At 34.5% G+C, this 26,985-nt stretch overlaps 1 protein-coding gene across 1 annotated transcript in view; it reads left to right on the top strand.

Annotated features, from left to right (window-relative positions):
* Positions 1–26,985, top strand: part of LOC133191144 (general transcription factor 3C polypeptide 2-like) — a 78,350-nt gene that overhangs the window by 14,486 nt on the left and 36,879 nt on the right. The window contains exons 8-13 of the mRNA XM_061326853.1: positions 1,826–1,950; positions 13,665–13,863; positions 15,112–15,226; positions 22,568–22,638; positions 25,953–26,059; positions 26,220–26,294. Of these exons, the coding sequence (XP_061182837.1) occupies positions 1,826–1,950; positions 13,665–13,863; positions 15,112–15,226; positions 22,568–22,638; positions 25,953–26,059; positions 26,220–26,294 (692 nt within the window). The remainder of the gene's footprint in view (positions 1–1,825; positions 1,951–13,664; positions 13,864–15,111; positions 15,227–22,567; positions 22,639–25,952; positions 26,060–26,219; positions 26,295–26,985) is intronic.

Here is a 26,985-nt window from a genome sequence, read left to right as displayed (position 1 = left end):
CTGCATCTGACAAACTATTCAAATGAGTGACCAGATTAAAGTTTTCATGTACTAATGTCCATTCCCAAGTAAATCTTAAGTCTTATAGATCAAGTTTTGCCAGGATGATGATACCAGGGAGGCATACAACTGCTGTCTTGCTCCAGATTCTGTATTTTCCAGGTGTTTAATTAGATCATTGTTATAATGAAATTAATGCCCTGTTCACACGGAGAGTTTAATTCGCAGTAAATTAATGCGAAGTAAAATGATTCGAATTAAACTAATGCGAATTAAATTGCGTTCACACGACAGCCAATGCGAAGTAAACTAATGCGAATTATAATTTTATTTCTACAACAAGGCTATTCAGTAAGGCTATTATGACGTCATTTACAAATCACGTCATATTGTGCAGAGCAGATACATTTGACATAATGTCATAGTGTCTGTACACATTTTAGCACTTGATTAACATAATTTTTCTTTGTTTTCCACTCAAAAATAGCTCAAGTACCTATATTTGACCATCGGCATGTGACCTGTGACTTAATTCTGCCCTTACGCATGCGTGAAAATTTAATTCGAATTAGCTTCGCTTAGCGTTCACATGGAGCTGATGCGAAGTAATTTAATGCGCAGTAAACTAATTCGAGTTAAACTAATTTGCATTAAATTCTCCGTGTGAACGCGGATCAAATTTAATTCGCAGTAACTTACGTTTAATTCGAATTAAATTCTCCGTGTGAACAGGGCATAAGATACACATTTTCTGTAACATTCATATATTATAAAGTACACATGTATCACTTATAAATAACTTTTATTAACTCACCTCATTGAAGTTAGAAGGGGGGGGGGGGGGGGGCTTATGTAATACCATCAGCATTGATGTAGGCATCCAGCATCCAAGATTTCTCTCCACATACTTTTCATCCCTATACAATGTATTGATCAGAGATGTATGGATGTTGCATCTAGTATGTTTCACTTTATCTTTCAGGTTTCAGTATAATTATTATTACTACGTGCAAAAAAAGTACTTCTACAGTAGTCAAAAATGTCATGGGGCAAAAATAATTGTGTAGGCAGTACTAAAAGATGCTTCAGGAGTTAACTCATTTAATACCTTTCTTAAAGATTATTATGTCTTAATACCATGTTGCCCTTTTAACAGAAAATCTTATGAATAAGATAAAAATTTAACAACTCTGTAATTTTTTTGTTTGTTATATAATATTAATTTTTTCAAAAATATTACAATATATTGCTATGTAGTATAAATAAAAGAGTTATGGTGACTTTCTATTGATTAAATACTTTCACAATATTTTGCTATGTAGTATGAATGTAAGAGTTATGGTGACTTTCTATAGCTTAGGTACTTTTTGGAGAATTGGAAATTTTTTGTTTTAGTTGTAAGATATTTTGTGAAAAGGTCCACTGACCAGTCACAGTAGCTAGCTTAGTGGTTGGACTTTTGCTTCGCGATCGGAAGGCCCGGGTTCAATTCTTGTTTGCCGCGCCACATTAAACCAAAGACATAAACAAAGGCAGTGACCGTTCCTGCACTATGAAGGGTCTTTCAGATAAAACCTTAAAAAATGAGGCCCTGTGTCATGGTAGATTAGCACTCCTCAATGGCCCTGAGTGCTGAGTATAAGTCTAAACTTGAAACACTTCACTGGCATAAGGTGACATCTCTATATGAGAGAAACATTCTGGAATGGACTTTAAACAGCATAAATCAATATTAATACCATGAAATGTAAATAAATGCTTAAATAGCTAATGTATGCTGTGTCTTTGATGTATCAAATTGTTGAAAGTGAAATTCTCTTTACAGGGAGGCAGAGGAGTTCTTGCCAGTCACAAGGGAGAGTGTTAGGTTTCGTGTCATTTCACCAGAAAAAAAAGGGGAAACACCTCCCTTAACAAAACTTAACAGATTTGAGGCTGAGTTCAGGACTGGTGAGTAAAGAGACTAAAGCTTGTCATTATATTCAAGAATGAATTTTTTGGTTCAAATTTTAAAAATTTGTTTCACAGACACCTTTTAGCTTACAAATTGGCTCTATTAAAAGTTATGGTATTTGATATTTGCCAATACATCATTTAATTAGTCCCCTACCGGTGAAACCGGAGGGGACTATAGGTTTCCTCTGAGTCTGTCCGTCCGTCTGTCCATCCGTCTGTCTGTCTGTCTGTCCGCCTGTCTGTCTGTCCCTCTGTCTGTCTGTCAGTCTGTCCCACTTGGTTTTCCGCACTTTTTTCCTAAACGCTTGCAGATATTGAGCTGATTTTTGGCATGTGAGTGTATCTTGATGAGTTACAGATCAAGTTTGCATTTCGTTCCGCTTCATTGATTTTTGACGGAATTACGGCCTTTTCAATTTTTAAGGGTTTTCCGCAATTTTCTTCTGAACGCTTTCAGATATTGAGCTGATTTTTGGTATGTGACTTTACCTTGATTAGTTATAGATCAAGTTTGCATTTCGTTCCGCATCATTGATTTTTGACGGAGATATGACATTTTCAATTCTTAACGGGAACCAGATTACACTTGCCGGTAGGGGACTAGTATTGCTAATGCAATACTCTCAGAATGCTTGTTAGTCCCCTACCGGTGAAACCGGAGGGGACTAAAGGTTTCCTCTGAGTCTGTCCGTCCGTCTGTCCGTCCGTCTGTCTCTCTGTCTGTCCGTCTGTCTGTCTGTCTGTCCCTCTGTCTGTCTGTCAGTCTGTCCCACTTGGTTTTCCGCACTTTTTTCCTAAACGCTTGCAGATATTGAGCTGATTTTTGGTATGTGAGTGTATCTTGATGAGTTACAGATCAAGTTTGCATTTCGTTCCGCTTCATTGATTTTTGACGGAATTACGGCCTTTTCAATTTTTAAGGGTTTTCCGCAATTTTCTTCTAAACGCTTGTAGATATTGAGCTGATTTTTGGTATGTGGCTTTACCTTGATTACTTATAGAACAAGTTTGCATTTCGTCCCGCTTCATTAATTTTTGACGGAATTATGGCATTTTCAATTCTTAACGGGAACCAGATTACACTTGCCGGTAGGGGACTAGTATTGCTAATGCAATACTCTCAGAATGCTTGTTAAATTTGTCTTTTCTCAGCATGCTCAACTCTTCCTTTGTTTAAAGGTCATTTGAAAAGTAAAAAGTTTAAGACAATTATCACAAAATCTAATATTCATGTCAACAGAGAAGACAATCCTAGTAAATAAGTGGGAGATTATTTTAAAATCCGGGTCAGGGTTTGTTTTGGTGTTAATATCGGGAGCAGTTAGTACTGTATAGTCTAAATCAGGGTAATTGTCTGATGTCATGAAGACATGCAATGGAGATTGATCATACTGAATGTCTTACCTAGTACTAAATTATGTCTTGGTCAGAATTTATTAGTCCCCTACCGGTGAAACCAGAGGAGACTTAAGGTTTCTTCTGAGTCTGTCCGTCCGTCTGTCTGTCTGTCTATCCATCTGTCTTTCCCTCTGTCTGTCTGTCCATCTGTCTTTCCCTCTGTCTGTCTGTCAGTCTGTCCCACTTGTTTTTCCGCACTTTTTTTCTAAACGCTTGCAGATATTGAGCTGATTTATGGTATGTGAGTGTATCTTGATGAGTTACAGATCAAGTTTGCATTTCGTTCCGCTTCAATGATATTTGACGGAATTACTGCCTTTTCAATTTTTCATGGTTTTCCGCACCTTTTTTCTAAACGCTTGCAGATATTGAGCTGATTTTTGGTATGTGACTTAACCTTGATGAGTTATAGATCAAGTTCACATTTCGTTCCACTTCATTGATTTTTGACGGAATTATGGCATTTTCAATTTTTAACGGGGACCAGATTACACTTGCCGGTAGGGGACTAGTATTGCTTATGCAATACTCTCAGAATGCTTGTTTGTCTGATGTGAAAGGGGTACTAAATTTAGCTTACGTCAGAGTTATTATCAGATGTCGTACCATCAGGCAATACACCACGTACTAGATTTACCTATGGTTTAGGGTTATTATAAGATGTCATTTCATCAGGCAGTGCTAGAACTACTAACAGTGAGAGTTTTTATCAGATGTCGTACCATCCGGCAGTACTAGAATTACTTACGGTCAGGGTTATTATCAGATGTATACCATCAGGCAGTACTAGATAAAGTCTAGATCAGAGTTATTATCAGATGTCGTACCATCAGACAGTACCAGATAAAGTCTAGATCAGAGTTATTATCAGATGTCTTACCATCAGACAGTACTAGAATTACTTATGATCAGAGTTATTATCAGATGTATACCATCAGGCAGTACCAGATAAAGTCTAGATCAGAGTTATTATCAGATGTCGTACCATCAGACAGTACTAGAATTACTTATGATCAGGGTTATTATCAGATGTATACCATAGGGGTGAAACGATACACCTCCTTCACGGTTCGATACGTATTGTATAATTTTGTCTCGGTTCGGTTATTTTCGATACGATACATTTTGATAAAAGGAAACAAATTCTACGTTGTTTTATGCTTTCTTTTTCTAAATCTAGTCACATATTTTACGAATTTTATTTGCAAATTGACTAGAAGATATTGATTGAAATTATTTGACTGTCAAAAATTATTTTACAACCTATCAGTCATCAAAAATTTACGTTTTCTATACTTATTTATTCTGAGTAACGTGTTATACCTTATGCCAAACCCGACTGAATAACGATCCCGACCGAAAAATGAACCGAACCGAAAATTAGAGATTTTGCACCGTGTATCAAACCGAGAAAAAATACCGCGGTGCATCGATACCGCGGTGAACCGTTTCACTCCTAGTATACCATCAGGCAGTACTAGATAAAGTCTAGATCAGAGTTATTATCAGATGTATACCATCAGGCAGTACTAGATAAAGTCTAGATCAGAGTTATTATCAGATGTCGTACCATCAGACAGTACTAGAATTACTTATGATCAGGGTTATTATTAGATGTCCAGAACTCAAGATAATTTTTTACCTCAAAGTGTATTTACTCCCTGATTTTCAAATCAATGCAGATTTTGCTTTTCAGCAAAATAATCAAAGAGTATTTTGTTAATCTATTGCTCTTTTGACATCTAATGTGATTTTTAGCTTGTTATCGAAATAAGTGTTTTTGAAAGAGGAATGTAAAAAACGAACAGTTTCTGCATTAATCAGTTAGGTTAATGAAATTTTAAAAATTTTGTCAGCTTTTAGCTATAACTGAGAAACGTTTCATTTCTTTCACCAGAAAGACCATACGGTAGGCAAAGTTACCACAGGAACACAGAAGTCCATTTAAGATTAGGCCTATATCAATCGTAGCAAGAGTTTACCAAGAAAAATATCCTTCCATTGGCCAGATAGAATTAATCTTTAGATTCTCATCCCCACCTGCCTCTCTCAAAATGTCCTGCCACATTGTTTTGTTTTGTTTGTTTGTTTTTTGTTATCAAAAATATATATTAGGTTTTGCTATATTCAGTTGGCATCTATCGAGGTAATAGTTTTAGAGACATCCCGTTTGCATTAAAAGTCGCGTGGCACTATTTATAGCACAGGAGCATGTGGAAAGATTTTCATACAATAGGTTGTCGGCGGACTTTAGATGACATTATTGCTACAGAAAATTGTAAATATATAAGAACTGTTTGATAAACAGTGATAAAGGATAAATTAGACACCATGTGTGTTTTGCGCAATCTTGACAATATCGACATGTACATGTCAAGAAGGAAAAAATTGGATATTATATGAACAGTGGAAAGGATGACTGCACTTAAGGACATGCGAAAATTGCGACAAAATAAACTTTCAAAACAAGTATTTTTCTTTTAATTGCAGGAATGGTCAACATGTAATCTACAACTTTACATAATTACATTAAATAAAAGTATGTATTTACGAAGTACGAAGCTGTTTTCTAAGGCGGGGGTCATCACAATTCCTTGAATCACCGTACGATAATGAGGACGCCCACTTTTTCACTGACTTTATACATAGTCAGCGCTGTTTGTCTATTGTTCTCCGTTTAACTGTAGTTGTATATTTGCATTAATTATATTGTGTCAAAAGGAGATTAATAGACAAACATGCGCTCATGGTTTAAAAGAGAAAAAACTGCTTCTTCTTACATTTGCTCTCACTGTTGTAACCAAAGGCTATGGCATGTTGAATATTATAATTCACCACATGATGTCCTACCTTAGGTAACTCTGTGAATACTAAATTCTGTCACGTGACTTGTAAGATAGCATGTTTTGTGCTAACTAGGACACTCTTCTCGAACACGTTGAATTGTCAGGCATCGATTCAAAATATTCTTTACTTACGTGTACGTGCTCATATTGTTAATTTCATTTTGAAACCTTTGTAAATACTATAGCTGTGTACTTGTGCCATAAAGGATAAAGAGAGAGATGGGAAAGAGTGATCACATATTTTAACACGTCATTGTTATTTATCTAGTCTAATTTTAGAGACATTCTTACAATGTTAGCTCCACCTCTCATGCATGCCAAATGTTTAATCAAGGGCAGGTAAGTGTAAAATCTCTATATTTGGAAAGGAGTAGGGATAAAAAAACATAGAATTATTCAGATTGTATGACAGTCTAAAATCATTTTAACATTTAAATTTGGTGCCAAGTTGATAGAATTCCATAGTAAATATACAAAAGTGAAATAGGGTTAAGATATAAAAGCAGCAGGAGCGACGGAAAAAGACCCAAAACCCAGTGTTAAGTGCAGTTATCCTTTGTGAAATTTCAGACAAAGTACGAATATTTAATATTTAATCCTTCTCCCGAATCGGAAATCAATCTATGTTATTACGAATACACTTATAACTCAATATTTCCTTTTGATAAAAATTCAAACACTGAGCTGACCTCAATTCACATAATTAGTTAAATCGTACTTGTATCATTCAATTCGTCGTACACAGTACACAGTGTAATGCTTATTAATGATTGCTAATGCGTAATTGTGTGCCCTGATTTAATTTCTAAAGTGTATTTTGAAAAATTCAATGCATATTTCTGCAAATACGCACCTTATCTGGAGCTCTGGATGTCATACCATACTGTGTTTGTCATCAAAGTTTCTTCTGATCCTTCCAATCAGAAGAATGCTGTGTGTGGGCATTTCAAAATATGAACATTTTTTGTGGTTTTACGCACAATTATATGCAAAAAGTACCAAAAAACAATGGAATTGATAAATTAAAAGAAGAACTAAATGGTGAAATGTTTTTGCTTTTTACATATATTATGCAATATCCATTCCTCGTTTAAAACATAGGTAATCAAAGATTACGAAGCTCACCTCGACGTATGTTATTTATAAGTAAGGCAAATTTCACATCATATTTTTTTTCCAGTTAGTGTACATCCAAAGATCAGTATCCATGGAAGTTTGATTTAAGTAGGTTTTATAGTTACTTGGAAATAGACCTGCTCAAAAACTTCTAACCTGTTTACTAATCAAGAAAATTTTGGTCAGTTCCAAAATCCAAAGCAAGTCTGGAAGTTTTCATCCTTAGATGCACCATCTATAAAAGTTTATCATAACAGGCCATAATATTATATAGCTACTCCAAAAACTTGGTCACTCATTTGGAAAATGTAGGTCAGATTCAGAATCCAAAGCTAGTCTGGAAGTATCCATCCATAGATACATCATCCATGCTAATTTGGTTAAAATATGGCTAAAATTCACTCATGTGGCAAATCTAGGTTGGATCCAGCATCCGAAGCAGGTGAGTTACTGTACATCTCAAGATGCATCATCCATGCAAGTCTGGTCCAGGTAGGGCTTACAGTTACTTTGGAATGGACCTGCTCCAAAATCTTTAACCTGGTCACTCATGTGGAAAATCTAGACAGATCCAGCATCCCAATCAAGTGTGGTAGTGTCCATCCCTGGATGCATCATCCATGCAAGTCTGGTCCAGGTTAGGGCTTATAGTTACTTGGGAATGGACCTGCTCCCAAAACTTTAACTTGGTCACTCATGTGGAAAATCTAGGTCAGATCCAGCATCAGAGGCAAGTGTGGTAGTGTCCATCCCTAGATGCATCATCCCTGCAAGTTTGGTCCAGGTAGGGCTTGTAGTTACTTGGGAATGGACTTGCTCCTAAAACTTTAACCTGGACGCCGACGCTAACGCCGACACCGACGCCGGGGGTATAGCATAAGCTCATCTCAACTTCGTCGAGGTGAGCTAAATATGAAAAGAAAAGTGGGGGTTGCCTTTATTGTAGTGAAAAGGGGCGTATCAAAACCCCAAAATAGGACTTTAAAATATATCTAAGATACATGTCCTTTATAAGTCGCAGTAGGTTTACATAATATCAAGAAATGATTGTTGTGTTGTATATGTTTCTCAAAATTAAATGTTCTTTACAATATGAAAGAATTTTATCTCCAATCATTAATTTGTCTAACACAAAACGTTTTAAAAATGAAGAGGAAGGGGGGGGGGGGGGGGGAGGTGTTAAAAAGGCAATAAAATTTAAAAGTTTGTTAATATGTAGGGAAAAAAAGTATTTCTTCTTGCTTGCATTAAAATGACTCGTAGATTTTTTTTTTTAAGTCAATCTACTTCATGCATAGTTAAGTTATCAACAAAATTGGTAAGTAAACATTTTCAAGGAGAAAGACTTACATGTGTTTTCTTTAGGTTGCATTTTTTTTTAACTCGAAAATTAAAATAAAATAAGATAAAACTTATAAATATCTACTTAGAAATTCACAATATATCCAAATAAATTATATTACAAAGTTGTTTTTTAATCAATTGAAAACATTTATTTATTAAAACACAAGAATTTATAGAAATGCCAGAATGAGTGAGCTTTCAACGTGCACAGTCAAGACCTACCAGGAATGCAAGAATAGTGAAATATTTTAGCGCAATTCAACATCATTTTAAATGTAACGTCATTGTGTTCAATTGTGATGGCAATCAAGGGAACTGTAATGTGTCTGAAACAACATTGCGTGAAAAGGTATGCGCAAACCAAGTAGATTGGGCCTCGTTAAGCCCAACCTATTTACCTTAAGAAATGCTGGTTCCTTGCTACACACGTTGACATTTATGAAGTTGATAATCAATAAAAAAAAATATTTGAATAATCTTATTAAAAAACTCTTTAGTCTAAGCAATTTAAGTGGGTTGGTCGAATTAGGGGAAATAAAGGTTTGTTTTGTTTTTTTTTGCCTAGCTGAATATTATACAGTTTTCAAAGTACAGTATTATGAGCTCATAAACATGTATAAATGCTACCTAGCAAAACTGTGTCTCTCAAAATTCATAAGGTAAATTAAACTGTTTGGGGTATTTTTTGCAAAGTAGGTCAAAGGTCAAGGTCAAGTGGATTGTAATGCTGGAGTTTTTCATATTTTCTTAGGCCAACATTATTTTATTTTCTGTTTTACGGGAATTTTTTTCAAAAATTTGAGTCGGGGGGTCGAAATAAAAATAAAAATAAAAGCTTGAAATTTAAGCAGTCGGTCAGAAAAATGAAAATAAAATGAAAAAATGCAATAAAAATTTTTATTTTTAATTAAGGATGGAATTTTTTTTCTATGACCTTAATTCAGGAAAAAAGGGTTATATGAAAAACTTATGTGTACAAAACACAAAATTGGAACGTTAATGTATCAATGAACTACTTTAAATTTAACTTTCTCTTAGATATTTGGGGCAGGAGGTGCATTTCTAGTATGAACAGCTTGCAGTTTCTAACATTAATGAAAATCAAACATACAAATCTATAGTCTTCTCTCAGTCATCAAATACATATATCATATATAGTGTCACCACAGTAAAACTTATAGGACTAATGTCACACTCACACCCCTCATAAACTTTTTAGAATCTCTTATTTTTCGGTTTTCAGCAAGTTGCAAGACCTGAGGATTTTGGACTAGCTCTGGCAAAGTTATGGCAAAAATACAGCGAGACATTCAATGGATTAGCTAAAATAAATTAATTCACAGAATTGCATGTGAGACATGATAAAAAGAAAAGTTGTATAATATTTTTTTCAATGCAATTCAAATTAATATATATGTAGGTGGAAAAAAGTACCCCAATCTCTCTATTGAAAACACATTCAAACTTCCTCAAAATGTAGTATATTTGATCTCTTTTTATCCTTATATTTTTCTTTCTGAGCATGCTAACTTTCAACATAATTGTAGGAAATATGTACATCTTTCCCATAGTATACACATGTAAAATACACATGACAATATTCTGTTTACTGCAGAATTCAAAAATTTAGTTGTTGAAACTGGTTCTAATCCACAACTTTTGAATGAAAAAAAGGAATCAGGTCTTGAATTTAAATAATATTTTTAAGGGCATATCATTTACAACAATACTTTTCCCTAGTGGTAAAAATTGTTTTACTAAACAAGAGACATAATTATACACTATATCAGCTGTTATTAATAGCTTGATGTACATTAATTTGTTATATAGCATGCAGAATTCCATAAAATGATAAAAAAGGAAATAATGTCTTGTATCAATCAAGCATATATTTTCGTAGGTAATTTTGAATTCCAATATTTGTCATTAAAACGAGTGAAAGTTGTGACTCGAATTTCCTCAGTCACGCCACTTTCTACCAGTTCTACAGTGTTCTGTTCTGTCATTAATTTTAAGAGAAAACATTACTGTCTTAAAATTAAGTTTAAAAAAATCTCCAAGACGTATTTCAATGTATTGAAGCAACTGTCAAAGATAATACGTACTCAAAACCTTTCAAAACAAGTGGTTGACAGAACCTTAGTTTCCACGTGGCCATCTGCATGACATTTGATCAAGATTACTGTTTCGTCTATTTCATTCAATCTTTCATTAAAAGTTAATCTGAAATTTATACTTTTTCTATTAAATATATGACTTTGACATGTCACTTTTTAAAATGACTATTTAAAAATATATGAAACTTTCCGATTCTGATATTTTGGCACTATGCTGTGCAGTGACTATTCACACTTTGAATACTGTGATTGGATAAATATATTTACATCTGCCAATGACAAATCGCATTTTGAAAGGCTTGTGAAAAGTTTATTTATATTTCTTTTATTTTTTCAGTGACTATAAATAAACTATTGGCGGGAGAAATAAAAATAAAACTTGAATTAGGGACTTTTATTTTTATTTCATTTTAGCCCAAATTAGGGTCGGCGCTCCCGTAAAAGAGGATATAAAAAAATGTTGGCCTTATGACAAACAGTGCATATGCTAAATAGCGTAAACTTAATTCTTAAATGTCAAAAATATGCCTGCATATTGACACTATGAAGTATTTTGAAAAGTAGGTCAAAGATCAAAGGTGACGAGGTCAGTATCCATGGTAATTTACGAAAACCATAGTTCCAAGCAATATATGTGAAAAATATCAAATCCATACCTCTTACAGTTCTCAAGATATAGAGTGTGACAGATGGACAGATAGACATCAGGTAAAGTAATCCCTAAGTGCTGTTTTGCACTGCAGGTGACACAAAAAGGTGATAATAAACTTGACAATTAATCCAAAATATTACGTACTTGTTAGACTCTTTGGTAATTAAGTGCTAATCGTTATGAGACAGAAAAACAAACCACAAGGAAGTGAAGTTTCTTTCATTGTATGTAATCAACAAATGATTTTTGTTATCAAATTCCATAAAATTCAAAGAAGGTTAAACAACACAACTTTTTTCCCCCCAAATAATTCTACTTCAAGGTGGCAGCCATACTTCAAGCAATCACTAAAACTGACTTGAAGTTGAAAAAAATATGGAAAACAGTGCTTCAGTTATTTGACACTTCAAAGTATTTATTATCAAAATCTTGCAATATCATTGTTTGTGAAAAACATCGGCAAAAATGACCCTATCAAGACCTTGCCTTTTGATTTTTTGGCTCACCTTAACGAAGTTGGGGGAGCTAACGTAATACCCTCAGCATCAGCATCCCAGGTTAAAGTTTTTGGTGCAGTTTTCTTTTCAAGTACTTTTGTGCCCTATATTAATCAGAGATGCATGGAGGATGCTTCTAGTATGTTCATTGTACCAGTCAATGTTTCAGATGCTGCAATTTCAGCTGAAGAATGACCAGGTTAATGTTTTTGGAGCAGGTTAAAGTTCTTAGAACAGGTTAAAGTTTTTGGAGCAGGTCTCATTTCCAAGTAACTATAAGCCCTATATTGACCAAACTTGCATGGATGATACATCTAAGGATGCACGCTACCATGCTTGCTTCGGATGCTGGATCTCCTACATTTTCCGGATGAGTGACCAGGTTAAAGTTTTTGGAGCAGGTCTCATTTCCAAGTAACTAAAAGCCCTATATTGACCAAATTTGCATGGATGATACAATCTAAAGATGCACACTACTACAATTGCTTCAATGCTGGATCTCTCCTACATTTCTGGATGAGTGACCAGGTTAAAGTTTTTGGAGCAGGTCTCATTTTCAATTACTATAAGCCCTAAATTGACCAAACTTGCATGGTTGAAACATCTAAGGATACACACTACTGGACTTCCTTTGCAGATCTCATTTCCAAGTAACTATAAAACTTGCATGGATGATACATGTAAGGATGCACAATACTTGACTTGCTTTGGATGCTGGATCTGACCTACATTTTCCGGATGAGTGACCAGGTTAAAGTTTTTAGAGCAGGTCTCATTTCCAAGTAACTTTCAGCCCTATGGTGACCAACTTGCATGGATGATACATCTAAAGGTACACACTACCTAGCTTGCTTCAGATGCTGTATCTGACCGACATTTTCCATATGAGTGAGCAGGTTAAAGTAAACTATAAGGGCTATCTGAACCAAACTTGCATGGGTGATACATCACAGGATGAACACTCTCAAACTTGCTTCAGATGCTGGATATGACTTACATTTTCTGGATGAGTGACTAGTTTAAAGTTTTTACGTAAGTCCATTTTCAAGTAACAGTTCAATCCCTATTGGACCAAAATTGCATAAATGTTACATCTAGGGATACATGTACACACTGATAGATTATTAGTTTGGAACTTTGCCTAACTTAAAGACAATTAACATTCGTTGAGGTGTGCTCTTTAATCTCTGATTACCTATGTTGTTTTTTTTTCAGACATTTTTTTTGTAATTAATGATTAGGTCAGAAAAAGCTCATAAACATGTACTTGGGTGTACTTTACTTTTTTGGCTTACCCCTATGAAGTCTAGAATTAGCTCATGCTATACCCAAAGCATTTATGTCAATGCTGACTTTTAGGAACTAGTCCATTCCCAAATAGATTTGAAACCAAAACCCCACCTAGACCAAACTTGCGTGGAGGATGCATCTAGGGATGGACACTACCAGACTTCGGATGCTGGATCTAATGTACAGTTTCCAGATGAGTAAACAAGTGAAAGTTTTTGGAGCAGATCCATTTCCAAGCAACTAAGCCCTACTGAATCAAACTTGCAATAATACTGATTTTGGGATGCACACTAACAAGGGAAAAACTTGCCTCAATAATGGATAACAATGATATATGTATGTGACTCCTATGATATGTAATGTATATGACTCCTGAAATGACATATGTCAGTGTTTTTCATAAACTGGTTATATTTTATTTGACCTTTTTTTTTTTTAATTTTTCTAGGGACCTACAACCTCTTTGCTGGTGGTCCAGTTTGGGGCCTTGCCTGGTGTCCAGTGCCACACAATGTCAAATGTGACCAGTATCTGGCTGTAAGCTGTCACAGAGAAATGGTTGAATGCCATGAAACAAAGTCACTGTACTTTGGAAAAGGTGCAATACAACTGTGGAATATTGGAGAACTGAATTCTCTACATCCAAAGTAAATGCAAGTTTAATTATTCCATCATGAATCAGACTTCATCCCTCTGTTCTTTTATGTAAAACAAAATTAATGCTTTTTCAAAGGAATTCCAATACCGTATAAGTGGAATTTTTAGCGAGAGGCAAATTTAGCGATTTGTTCTTTAAAAAAATTATATATATTTTTAGCGAGAGGTAATTTAGTGATTTTATACTACCATAAAAGATAAGTCTTACCTCCAATTCAGAATAAATTATTAGCAATATTCAATTTTACCGACTCTACACACTCGCTAATAATGCCAAAATTGAATTCTCACTAAAAATTCTGCTTATACGGTATAATATGTCTAAGCTGAATTTGACAGAAATAGCTTTAAAATTTAAACTCGACAATTTTATACTGTAAGCCAACTTTTATTCGTGTGCGAGAAATTTTCGCGAGGTTCGCGAGAGCCTCGTCATCGCGAATATTTCTCGCCGCGAACCGGTCCTTAAAGTCTCTCTTTCTATTAACAACAGATCCAAAAAAGGTTTGATCGTGAAAATTAATCGTCGCGAACTATTTTACTCCCAGTAAATCGCGAAATAAAGTCGTCGCGAATAAAAGTTGGTTTACAGTATTTAATTTAAAGGAATAATTGTCATTATTCGAATGAGAGTTATTTCTCTTATCAGAAGGTTAATCAACCTTAATAATCACCAGTATAATCATTATACTCCCTGCAAACAAGGTTCAGAGAGGGAATGGTATACAAGAATCACCATGTCCATCTGTCTGTTTGTAGATATTTTGTCCAGAACTTTGTAGAAATAAACATGTGCAATTGGTGTATTTAGATTTTTAAAAAGTTGTAGTTTTATAAAGGATTACGTTGTACATAACTTTTCTGACAAGAATGTTTGTCTGTTTGCCCTGCTTCCTTTTGAGAATACTGTAGATCAGCAAATTATAGCAATACTTTATTTGATATTTATAAACGAGACATAATTTTCAGAAATTTTCATTATTGTTCTATATAATCTTTAGTAATACAAATATACCTGAGAAATTAAAAAAGAGCTGGCAATTTCACGTAATATGCGGAAATAAAGTTTTCATGAATAAAAAGTGATTTACAGTTTAACACTTATGTTGGGATGCCACCAATTTCCCATGGAAGACGTTGGATGGGTTTAAAATTGAAAAAAAAAAAGTCAGGTGATGACATCAGAAACAAAATGTAGATTTAGTAAAACTAATATTATTTTTATGATTTTTTCTTAGGAAATCAATGAGCAGTAGTGTTCCTTATCTGGAGTTCTGTATATCCCATAGCTTTGGTGTTATTTACCAGTTATGTTGGTGTCCAAGCAATGCCTGGGAAAGCAGTGATAATGAGGTGAAATTAATGAATACTACCAGAAATCTATATTTACAATTTAGAATTTGTATATTGTTTATGTTTAAATTCAGGTATATGAGCATGTAGCTATGAAGGAAGTAGTACCTATTAGTAGCCACAGTTAGCTATCACAGTTTTATTTTTGTCTGCTTAGCATGGCAGACAAATAGGAATCTCTTTATCAATCATCCATCATTCTGTGAAGAATAACCAAAAAAACCAAAACAAAACACTCATTTCAAATCACATTATTTTGAAACTTTCCTGAAAAGATACATCTTGGTAAGATGCAAACACCACAAAGAATTTTAATAGTCAGAATTTTCTTTTTTGACCATAAAAAAAATATGCTGTATCCAAATATCCATTGTTTTTTTTTAATGTTTAGAATCCATCCTAAAATGAAAAACCTATCTTTCTATCTGGAAAAAGCACAAACCAACAGGAACAAAAACACAACATTATGAGAATATAAAATTTCTTCACATTTTCTGAGAATAGTTTTGATGTAGTTCTACTAGGTAAATTTTTATTTGAACACTCCTTGCCCCCCCCCCCCCCAATCCCTTCCCCCACTTTTTGTTGTCAAACACTGGCAAATTCCAGCATAAAAATGGACAAAAAATTGGAGTAAGGCCAGCATTAAAAAATGGACCAAAATGTTAGAGAAAGCCCCCCCCCCATCTTCTCCGCAGGTGACACAAAAAAGTACTACATGCATATGAAAGTCAAAATCTTTGGTATAAAACTTCAAAAAGAAAGTAAAAAATGAGATCCCAAGGCCAACATTTTTTAATAAAATGATTTACGGGAGCGCCTACTGCAATATCAGCTAAAGCCAAATAAAAATAAAAGTCCCTGTTGTTGATTTTATTTTTAAATTTCCCGCGGATCGTCAATGCAAGTGCACTAAGAAAATAAAATAATAATGTGCAAATAAGTCGGCAGTTCTGATTGGCTGCTTTATTGAAAGCCATTATTATCATCCAATCAATTTACGTTTGTTATCAACCGTTTCGGAAGTGTATAAACTGTGGCAATATGGATGCAGAAATGTCAAATTTTACAAAAGTTGAGAATACTTTGTCCTTATACACGGTAGTTTTTCCAAGTCAACCATAGTTAATAGGAAAAATCAATTAGAGTATGTCCAATGACGAAGTTAAGTTGGAGTTAAAAAAGAAATGATCAGCATAATTTTACTAGAGAATATGTTGACATGACCGTCACTTTCACTGTGGGTACCGTATACAGTAGTTCTCCTTTACAATTTTGATACCTGTGATGAATGTGATAAAAGATTGGAAATCGAAAATAGATGTTTGAATTTTGTGAAAAATAAAATGTGACGTATCTAACATGCATGTATATCCAAGAAACGTTTTCAAACTTGTAACATTTTAAAAAGATCAAATGTAGCACTGAACAGACTGTAAATTCAGAAGTATTTTGTTGTGTGTTAAATACAGTAGTTTTAGAATAGATATAAACAGACACTACAAATGAAATGCTATTTAATGTGTGAATACTTTCAAGCTTTCAGAATGAAATATATGGAGATAACGAACAGTATTCAAGCTCAAAAGTCCATCAAACAATACAAAATAGGAACAGAGCAAACACAGACCTCCAAACATTAGAGGTGGGATCAGGTGCCATGGAGGAGTGAGCATCCCCTGCCGACTGATCACACCGGCCGTGTGCTCTTTGTCATGATCGGGAAATAACGGAAAAATCCGTCGACAATTCAGTGTGTAAATAATGGCCTAACAATTAGTATGAAAAACGTCAGTCAACATTTGACTCGATGATAAATTGTATTTGCTGACAAGGTCATTGTATCGACCATAGAACTTACGAAATGATAACTTTAAACGAGACAGCTGATATTCTTGTTTCATCAACTTGTTTGTCAATAATTTACCTCGTTTTAGAAATTGTACATATGTGGAGCATGCTCTTGGGTATCGAATCAACTGAGAGATATCATATATACCCCGTATGCAGGTGATGAAGGTATATTGCTGCATAAGTAAGGGAAGTTGATGATTGAAAAGTTAAAGTCATCACGTTTATCATAAAGCTTGGTTGTTAGATTAGATAATATGCATAAACATATGCTGTATTGTAAATGCATGTTTTCAACATGATTCTGGGTTTATATTATATTGAGATTCTCTTTATAACAATTTTTTCCATTTTTGACTTGTTGGTTCATGGTTTTTTCAGTACTTTAAGCGTAGTGAGGTTCTCATTATAAACTTTTTTTCTTTGGTCATCTTGTTATAATAGTCATGATGAATATTTTGATAAGAAATTCCTTAGATTACCCCCATTTCTCATGAGGGTTTAATAGTCTACTTTAATTTTTGTGTTGCAGTTATCATATTTTAAGCTCCACACCATATATTTAGCAGTTTTTATCAAATAATTGAAAATAAAAAAATCAGACGCTTTTTCCAATTTCATTTTTATTTATTTAGTCGACATACTGCGTAAAATATGGATTTTTTTTTTTTAATCCCCCCCCCTCCCCCGCGCCGACCCAATTTTTCAAAAAAATTCCCGTAAATCATTTAATAAAAAAATGTTGGCCCAATAGAGCAAAATGTGTTGCAAATTATTGTAGAGTCATGTAGATTTTTCATTGTGATTTTTTTTTAAGTTCCCTTACATCAAATCTAATTCATCCATGGACACTAAATATAGGGAAAAAAACATGAAATGGTTTAATTTAATGTGTTTCTATTTCTAAACTTGATAATCCCAGCAAATTTGATATCTTTGATACCTAGCAAATCACCAGTAAGGTGAAACATATCTGAGTACTTAAGATAAAATAGGAAAATTACTTTCTCAGGCCAGCACCCATCTGTTTTGAGAAAGTCGTTTTGCAATTTTTTTTCACATTTTTAATTAACGAGGCCAAGTCTAATTGTTTTTACCCTAGATATTTTGATAAAAAATTTTTGAATGATTTTTTACTATCATTAGTCCCCTACCGGTGAAACCGGAAGGGGACTACAGTGCAGGGAACTAATTTTGTTACATAAACCAGCATCAGCATAAGCATTAGTAGCATCAGGATCGAGCTAGCATCAGCATCAGCATTTAAAAAACAGCATTACCAGGATCAGCATCAGCAAGCAAAGGATTAAACAAGCATTGACCTTCATAAAATCAGCATTATCCTACTAGCATCAGAAAATCAATGAGTTTTAATTCAGTAAAAAATTAAAAAAGAAAGAAAGAATATTGGTTAAAGTATTCACATTATTGATACATAGTGAGATATTATGATCAAATAATTGTAAAAGGCACTTTTATTGCTTTAAACGGCAATGCTGAAATTCATTATCTACTTCCGGTAGCATGATGCTACTTCCGGTAGCATTGACCTAATTTAAAACAGCATCAGGATAAGGATTACTAGCATTAAATCAGCAAGCAAAGGAAGCATTCAAATCAGCAAGCAAAGGAAGCATTCAAATCAGCATTGATGCTGTAACAAAATTAGTTTCCTGCACTGTATAGGTTTCCTCTGAGTCTGTCTGTCCGTCCGTCTGTCTGTCTGTCTGTCCGTCTGTCTGTCTGTCTGTCCCTCTGTCTGTCTGTCAGTCTGTCCCACTTGATTTTCCGCACTTTTTTCCTGAACGCTTGCAGATATTGAGCTGATTTTTGGTATGTGAGTGTATATTGATGAGTTACAGATCAAGTTTGCATTTCGTTCCGCTTCATTGATTTTTGACGGAATTACGGCCTTTTCAATTTTTAGGGGTTTTCCGCAATTTTCTTCTAAACGCTTGCAGATATTGAGCTGATTTTTCGTATGTGACTTAACCTTGATTAGTTATAGATCAAGTTTGCATTTCGTCCCGCTTCATTGATTTTTGACGGAATTATGGCATTTTCAATTCTTAACAGGAACCAGATTACACTTGCCGGTAGGGGACTAGTATTGCTAATGCAATACTCTCAGAATGCTTGTTCTAATTATTTTAAGATTGAAAAAATCAAATGTTTACCATCCCAATTTCCTAGGGGGCCATCTCAAAAGTTGTCATTTTACTATTGGACCCTGTGGGAAATTTTTGGAAAAGCACCAAATTATCATATTTTCCCTTATTTTTTTTTTTTTTGCATTTCTGCCCAAGGAATTTACTTTTTAGTCAAATACAGGAAAGTTATTGTAAAAAGTCACCAAATTGTGAAATTTCAATGTTTATTCATAATTATTGTCTTTAAAACACATTTAAGACCCATAAATGTTACAGATCATGTAATATAATGTTATTTTTATATTTAAATTACAATACGTAGAATACGGTATGTGTTATGTTGCACCTACGACTGCATGAAACTAAAAAGCTGCACAAAGACATGTACACTTGAATTAGACTTGGCCTTGTTAAATTTAAAAGATGTTAATTTAGAGACCAATCCAGGGAAAAAAAATTTCCCCCTCATTTTTTCATAGTTTTACTCTTGATTTTTGTTTCCAGTAGCCATTTCGTATAAGCTTGAAAAGTGAAAAATATGCATATTTTTAATAATTTTGTGAGATGTTAAAGATTCCAGTATAATTATGAAGGAAGAATTTTCATTGTTTATTTTATAGAGAATTCTGAAATTAATTGTCGATTTTTAAAAAAAAGCCTTCCACCCTCTTCTGTTTTCAAGAAGGCCCGACAATTTTAATTTCAGTTTTTGCATAGCCTTAATAGATTGAAGCTCAGACTGATATTTCATATAATACATGCTTACTATATAAATTAATGCAATAAAACGTTGCTGGTAAAAGAAATGTTATATTTTTGTTCTCTGTACTACTCTCAAATGAAGACTCATAGGAAGTTGATACTTTACACAAAGAATGCTTATGACCTGTAAGTGTGTATGATCTTGGCATGTTCAAGGAAAAAGTGTTAAATTTGAGTCTGGTTTGTAACATCCTTCTGTTATTTTTGGGAAAATCTCTAAATTTCAAAATTCATATACTTTTTCCTAAAATTTTATTTAATTTCTTTTTATTGATTTTTAGCTCACCTCAACGAAGTTGGGGGAGCTTATGTAATACCCTTTGACGTCAATGTCGGCGCACCAGGTTAAAGTTTTTGGAGCAGATTTCTTTTCAAGTACTTCTATGCCCTATATCAATCAGAGGTGTATGGAGGATGCCTTTAGTGTGTTTCATTGTACCAGTCAAGGTTTCAGATGCTGCAATTTCAGCTAAAGAATGACCAGGTTAATGTCTTTGGAGCAGGTTAAAGTTTTTGGAGCAGATCTTGTTCCCAAGTAACTGTACGATCTATATTGACCAAACTTGTATGGATGATACATCTAAGGATGCACACTACCAGGCTTGCTTTGGATGCTGGATCTGACCTACATTTTCCAGATGAGTGACCAGGTTGAAGTTTTTGGAACAGATCTCATTTCTGAGTAACTGTAAGTCCTATATCGACCAAACTTGCAAGGATGATGCATCTAATGATGCACACTACTGAACTTGCTTCGGATGCTGGATATGGCCTACATTTTCCAGATAAGTGACCAGTTTAAAGTTTTTGGAGAAGATGTCATTTCCAAGTAACTATAAGTCCTATGTTGACCAATTTTGTAAGGATGATACATCTAAGGATGCACACTATTGTACTTGCTTCGGATGCTGGATGAGTGACCAGGTCAAAGTTTTTGGTGCCCATTTCATTTCTAAGTAAATGTAAGTCCTATTTTGACCAAACCTGCAAGGATGATACATCTAAGGATGCACACTACTGGACTTGCTTCAGATGCTGGATCTGACCTACATTTTCCGGATGAGTGATCAGGTTAAAGTTTTTGGAGTAGGTCTATTGCCAAGAAACTATAAGGCCTATACGAACCAACCTTGCATGGATGATGCATCAAGGGATTAACACTTTCAAACTTGCTTTGGATGCTGGATTTGATCTACATTTTCTGGATGAGTGACTAGTTTAAAGTTTTTAGATAAGTCCATTCCCAAGTAACTGCAAGCCCTATCAGACCACAATTGCATTAATGTTGCATCTAGGGATGCACACTACTACATTATATGGTTTAATGTGGGACTTTACCTTACTTAAAGACAACATTCGTTGAGGTGAGCTCTGTAATCTTTGATTACCTATGTTTTTTCTTTATCAAGTTCACATTCTCACCCCTTTTAATGTCCCCACCCATGGATTCATATCCCACTGTGTGGTCATTGTTGTATGGTCAGTAATCTAGCTCTAACATTGCGAATAGGTAAATCAGGGGGACAAAAATATAAATTATGTATTGCTATTTGAGGTAACCTAATTAAGTCTTGAAATTTTACTTCCTCAATAATAAATCATGTTGTCTCTGTTTTGATGACCTCTTCCAAAGACCTGTATGATAAGCTTTTAATTTTAAACCTTTTAGTATTTTTATTAGAGTTGTCGCTGAAGGTCCCGCTGATTTACCTACTTGCAATGTTAGAGCCAGATTACTAACCATACAACAATGACCACACAGTGGGATATGAATCCATGGGTGGGGATATTGAAAGGGATGAGAATGTGAACTTGATAAAGAAAAAAAAATCAATTAAAAAAAATTGAATAAAATTTAGGAAAAAGAATATGAATTTTGAAATTTAGAGATTTTCCCAAAAATAACAGAAGGATGTTACAAACCAGACTCAAATTTAACACTTTTTTCTTGAACGTGCCAAAATGACCTTGGGTAAGATCATACACACTTAGAGGTAATAAGCAATCATTATTTGTTATATTAATTTAAAAGCATCCCTAGTTAGGATTCAAGTTAGTTCAAATCAATCCATCCCCCCCCCCCCCCCCCCAGGAACCACTTTAATTAAACTTTTCAAGACTGAACTGATTTCTGCTTTTTCCTAGCCAGAGTGCTCAGGTGAGCGATGTGGCCCCTGGGCCTCTTGTTTGTTGGTCCCATCGAGTTCAAGATAACAAGGTTTGACTGTATTTCAAAACAGTTTTAGATTTGATTGGTATTAATTTCTGATTAAGGAAATAAATTGTGCAATTTTTTCTATCATATTAAATGTTTCAAAGCTTTGATTAATTAATTTTTCTCTTGAATTTCCCATGTACTTCTAAAATGTCACATCACACTTAATGTTCTTGATCACAAACTATCACATTTTAACAGAGTTCTGGTTCTCGAGTCTGGTAAGGGGTCAGACTCAGCCCTAACTGTACTTTATCTTGGGAGCTGAATGACAATTTCATGACATTCAACAATAAGTAACATGACAGAAATTTAAAAAAAAAAAAATGAATAAATGAGTGAAGAAAAATTATTTGTTTGTAGGCATCAGTGCAGTTACCAAGACTTGGGCTGTTAGCGGGAGCCTTCTCAGATGGAAATGTCCACATATATAGGTAGCATTTCTCTCTTTCTCTCTCTCTCAAAATAACATGATGAATTGGGTATACCAAATATATCATTTGAGGTCATATTTCTTTTGAAATCATTCTTGCATTCATTCTTACAAATAATCTAACTTGATACCAATAGTCTGGATGCTTCAACTTCCAGATGAACAAAAGTTGAATTTATATCTACCAGTTATAAAAGGTTTGCTTCATTAATTTGGATGCTTCATTAATCCAGAAGATTTGCTTTGGAACACAAGCATCCAGATAAACTAGGCTCTACTGTGTAGCAAAAATGTGAACAATTTAAGTGGATGAATGACCAGGTAAAGTTTTTGAAGCCAATTCATTGTAAAGTAGCTATTACTCTAAGTTGACCAAACTTGCATGGATGATATATCTAAGGATGCATACTACTGGACTTGCTTTGGATGCTGAATTTGACCAACATTTTCTGTATGAGTGACCAGCTTAAGTTTTTGGAGCAGATTCATTCTAAAGAGACTATAAGCTCTATGTAAACCAACTTTGCACTGAAGATACATTTATTGATGCACAACCAGAATTGCTTTGGATGGGGGATTTGACCTACATATTGCGAATTAGTGACCAGGTTAAAGTTTTTGGAGCAGGTCCTTTAACAAGAACTAAAAGGCTTACCTGAACCAAACTCCCATGAATGATGCATCAAGGGATGCACACTTACAAACTTGCATGGATGAATTATCAAGGGATGAATACTCTCAAACTTGCTTCAGATGTTGGATTTGACTTACTTTTCTGTATGAGTTCTAGTATGAAGTTCTTAGATAACTCCATAATAACTGCAAGCCCTATCAGACCAAAATTGCATAAATATTGCAGTTAGCTTATTAGTTTAGTGTGAGACTTTGCCTTACTTAAAGATAACATTTGTTAAGGTGAGCTCTGTAATCTTTGATTACCTATATTTTTTTGTTCTAAAGTAACAATAAAATTTATTTGAGTGCCATTTTTTGAACAGTATTGTGTATTGATATACACAAACTCACACTGTTGCGACATCACAATGAGGCTACATGAAAAAACTGAAGATGCACTGTTCATGTACTGTACATTAGCAATAATTAAAGCAAGATTTTTTTTTTCACAGAAAATTTGATTAACACTTTACAGGAAATGTCAGCATTTTTATTAGCAATTTGTTAATGTTTTTGGTGCCTGTGAAATATCTTAAGCACTTGAACTTCCTAGACACGTCAGAGTTCTAAAAATCATTTAGTAACATTCTTGCTTTCTCCCTTAAAGTTTTATATTTGTTGCTTTTCCAAAGAGCTTCTGTATTTTCTTATCCAGAAAAGGACAATGATACATTTTTATGCATAATACACTGAAAGGAAAAAAGAAACATATATTTTTAATTGATCTACTACAACAATAATGGTTAATATAGTTTTGAATTTATTTGGGCTTTAAATAATGTCCAGAAATGGATATGCTGTAAAAAAAATTCACTCAACCATGACTCTGGCATGTTTGACGTTAACACTAGCAGTTTGCCATAGCACTTCAGGTTGAAAGTCATATAGCTAGAATTTTGGATAAGTTGAACCATTTTGCAATCTCCAATGATTGTTTTGAAAATATCCAGTGAGAATTTTACCAGATTTTGACCCTAAAAGATGCCACATCTTACTGAAATTTTATGAGGTCTGGTTATTGCCTTGCTAATGCAAATGCACCATGAAAATAAAATTGCTGAGCAATTTAATGTGTCTCAATCCACTGTATCATGTATGTATACTAGAAGGAAGACGTATGTTAACAGGAAGCGTTAAAGTGTTTAAGTAAACAGACATTATCAAGGGGCAACAGGACTTCCAGTCAGAGAGAACAGTTTAATCTATCAACAGAACAGATTTAGAGACCGCCTCTAAAATCTCTGGACACCACAATGCCAGAATTAGAAAGAAAACTATACAAAAGTATATCTTTTTGATTCATTTTTTAGCTCACCTGAGCTGAAAGCTCAAGTGAGCTTTTCTGATCACCCGTTGTCCGTCGTCCGTCCGTCTGTCCGTCCATCTGTAAACTTTTCACATTTTCAACTTCTTCTCAAGAACCACTGGGCCAATTTTAACCAAACTTGGTACAAAGTATCCTTGGGTGAAGGGGAGTGTAAGTTGTTAAAATAAAGGGCCAAGTCCCCTTACAAGGGGAGATAATCAAGAAAAGACAAAAATAGGGTGGGGTCATTAAAAAATCTTCTTCTCAAGAACCACTGGGCCAGAAAAGCTGAAACTTATGTGGAAGCATCCTGGGATAGTGTAGATTTTAAATTGTTAAAATCATGACCCCCGGGGGTAGGGCGTGGCCACAATAGGGAATCCAAGTTTTACATTGAAATACATAAGAAAAATCTTTAAAAATCTTCTTCTCAAGAACCACAGAGCCAGAAAAGCTGAAAATGATATGGAAGCATCCTGGGGAAGTGTAGATTCAAAATTTTTCAAATCATGACCCCTGGGGGTAGGGCAGGGCCACAATAGGGAATCCAAGTTTTACATTGAAATATATAAGAAAAATCTTAAATAATCTTCTTCTCAAGAACCACTGGGCCAGAAAAGCTGAAACTTATATGGAAGCATCCTGGGGTAATGTAGATTTTAAATTGTTCAAATCATGACCCCCGGGGGTAGGGCGGGGCCACAATAGGGAATCCAAGTTTTACATTGAAATATATAAGAAAAATCTTTACAAATCTTCTTCTCAAGAACCACAGGGCCAGAAAAGCTGAAACTGATATGGAAGCATCCTGGGGTAGTGTAGATTCTAAGTTGTTTAAATCATGACCCCTGGGGGTAGGGCGGGGCCATAATAGGGAGTCCAAGTTTTACATTGAAATATATAAGAAAAATCTTTAAAAATCTTCTTCTCAAGAACCACTGGGCCAGAAAAGCTGAAACTGATATGGAAGCATCCTGGGGTAGTGTAGATTATAAATTGTTCAAATCTTGACCCCCGGGGGTAGGGAGGGACACAATAGGGAATCCAAGTTTTACATTGAAATATATAACTTAAAGAAAAATCTTTAAAAATCTTCTTTTCAAGAACCACTGGAACAATAAAGCTGAGACATATTTGGAAGCATCCTGAGGTAGTGTAGATTCTAAATTGTTCATATTTTGACCCCCGGGGGTAGGGCGGGGCCACAATAGGTATATTAAAAGGGGGGAAATCTGGTAAAGAACAACATGGCCAAAGTTACTCAGGTGAGCGATGTGGCCCATGGGCCTCTTGTTCATTTGTACAATACCATAATTTTTCTGTTTTCTCTACAGTTTACCACAACCAGCAAGTTTAAATTTAGAAAACCTAGGCAATGAACTGGCTGTCTTTAAACCAGAACCAGTATTCACTCTTATTCCTTATCCTCTATTTAAACAAGGTAAATCTTTTATACTAGGTTTGTATGTGCAAAAAAATTGTCATTGTTAATATCATTTTAACAATATTATATAAAATTTTAATTTAAAACATTATTTTAATCAGCACATCATGATCAAATTGACAATCAGTCTATGTTCAGATCTCTCTTTTTGTCACAGAAAAGGCAGCTCCGTGCTTGTGTATTGACTGGCAGCAAAAGTTTTGTCAGTTTCTGGCAGCAGGCTATGGAGACGGTAAGCATTTGATTTACTTCAAAATATGATAGATTTTGTCTTATTTGTCTTTGAAGTGATAAACTTCTTTCTAGGCTCAAAGGCTCAATTGCATGACCTTTTCTGATCAAAGAGTAACTGAAGTCAATTTTCTTTTGTATGATTATTTCACTGTTGTATGATTATTTCATTGATTTCACTGTTGTATTATTATTTTATTGTATGATTATTTCACTGTTGTATGATTATTTTATTGTATGATTATTTCACTGTTGTATGATTATTTCACTGTTGTATGATTTTTTACTGTTATTTGATTATTTTATTGTATGATTTATTCACTATTGTATGATTTATTCACTATTACATGATTATTTCACTGTTGTATGATTATTTCATTGTATGATTATTTCATTGTTGTATGATTTTAAGCTCACCTGAGCTGAAAGCTCAAGCAAGCTTTTCTGATCACCCATTGTTCGTCATCCGTCCATCCGTTCGTCCGTCTGTAAACTTTTCATATTTTCAACTTCTTCTCAAGAACCACTGGGCCAATTTTAACCGAAGTTGGTACCATGCATCCTTGGACCACGACCACTGCCCCAGAGTTTTAATTGTTAAATTGAAGGGCCAAGCCCCCTTACAAAGGGAGATAATCAAGAAAAGACGAAAATAGGGTGGGGTCATTAAAAAATCCTCTCAAGAACCACTG

The sequence above is a fragment of the Saccostrea echinata genome, unplaced genomic scaffold (assembly GCF_033153115.1).
Source record: "Saccostrea echinata isolate AGI-Se365-2 ecotype Australia unplaced genomic scaffold, CSIRO_AGI_Sech_v1 ptg000023l, whole genome shotgun sequence".
Classification (NCBI taxonomy): domain Eukaryota; kingdom Metazoa; phylum Mollusca; class Bivalvia; order Ostreida; family Ostreidae; genus Saccostrea; species Saccostrea echinata.
Note: the sequence above shows the minus strand (reverse complement) of the source record. Positions and strands in the feature narration are given on the sequence as shown.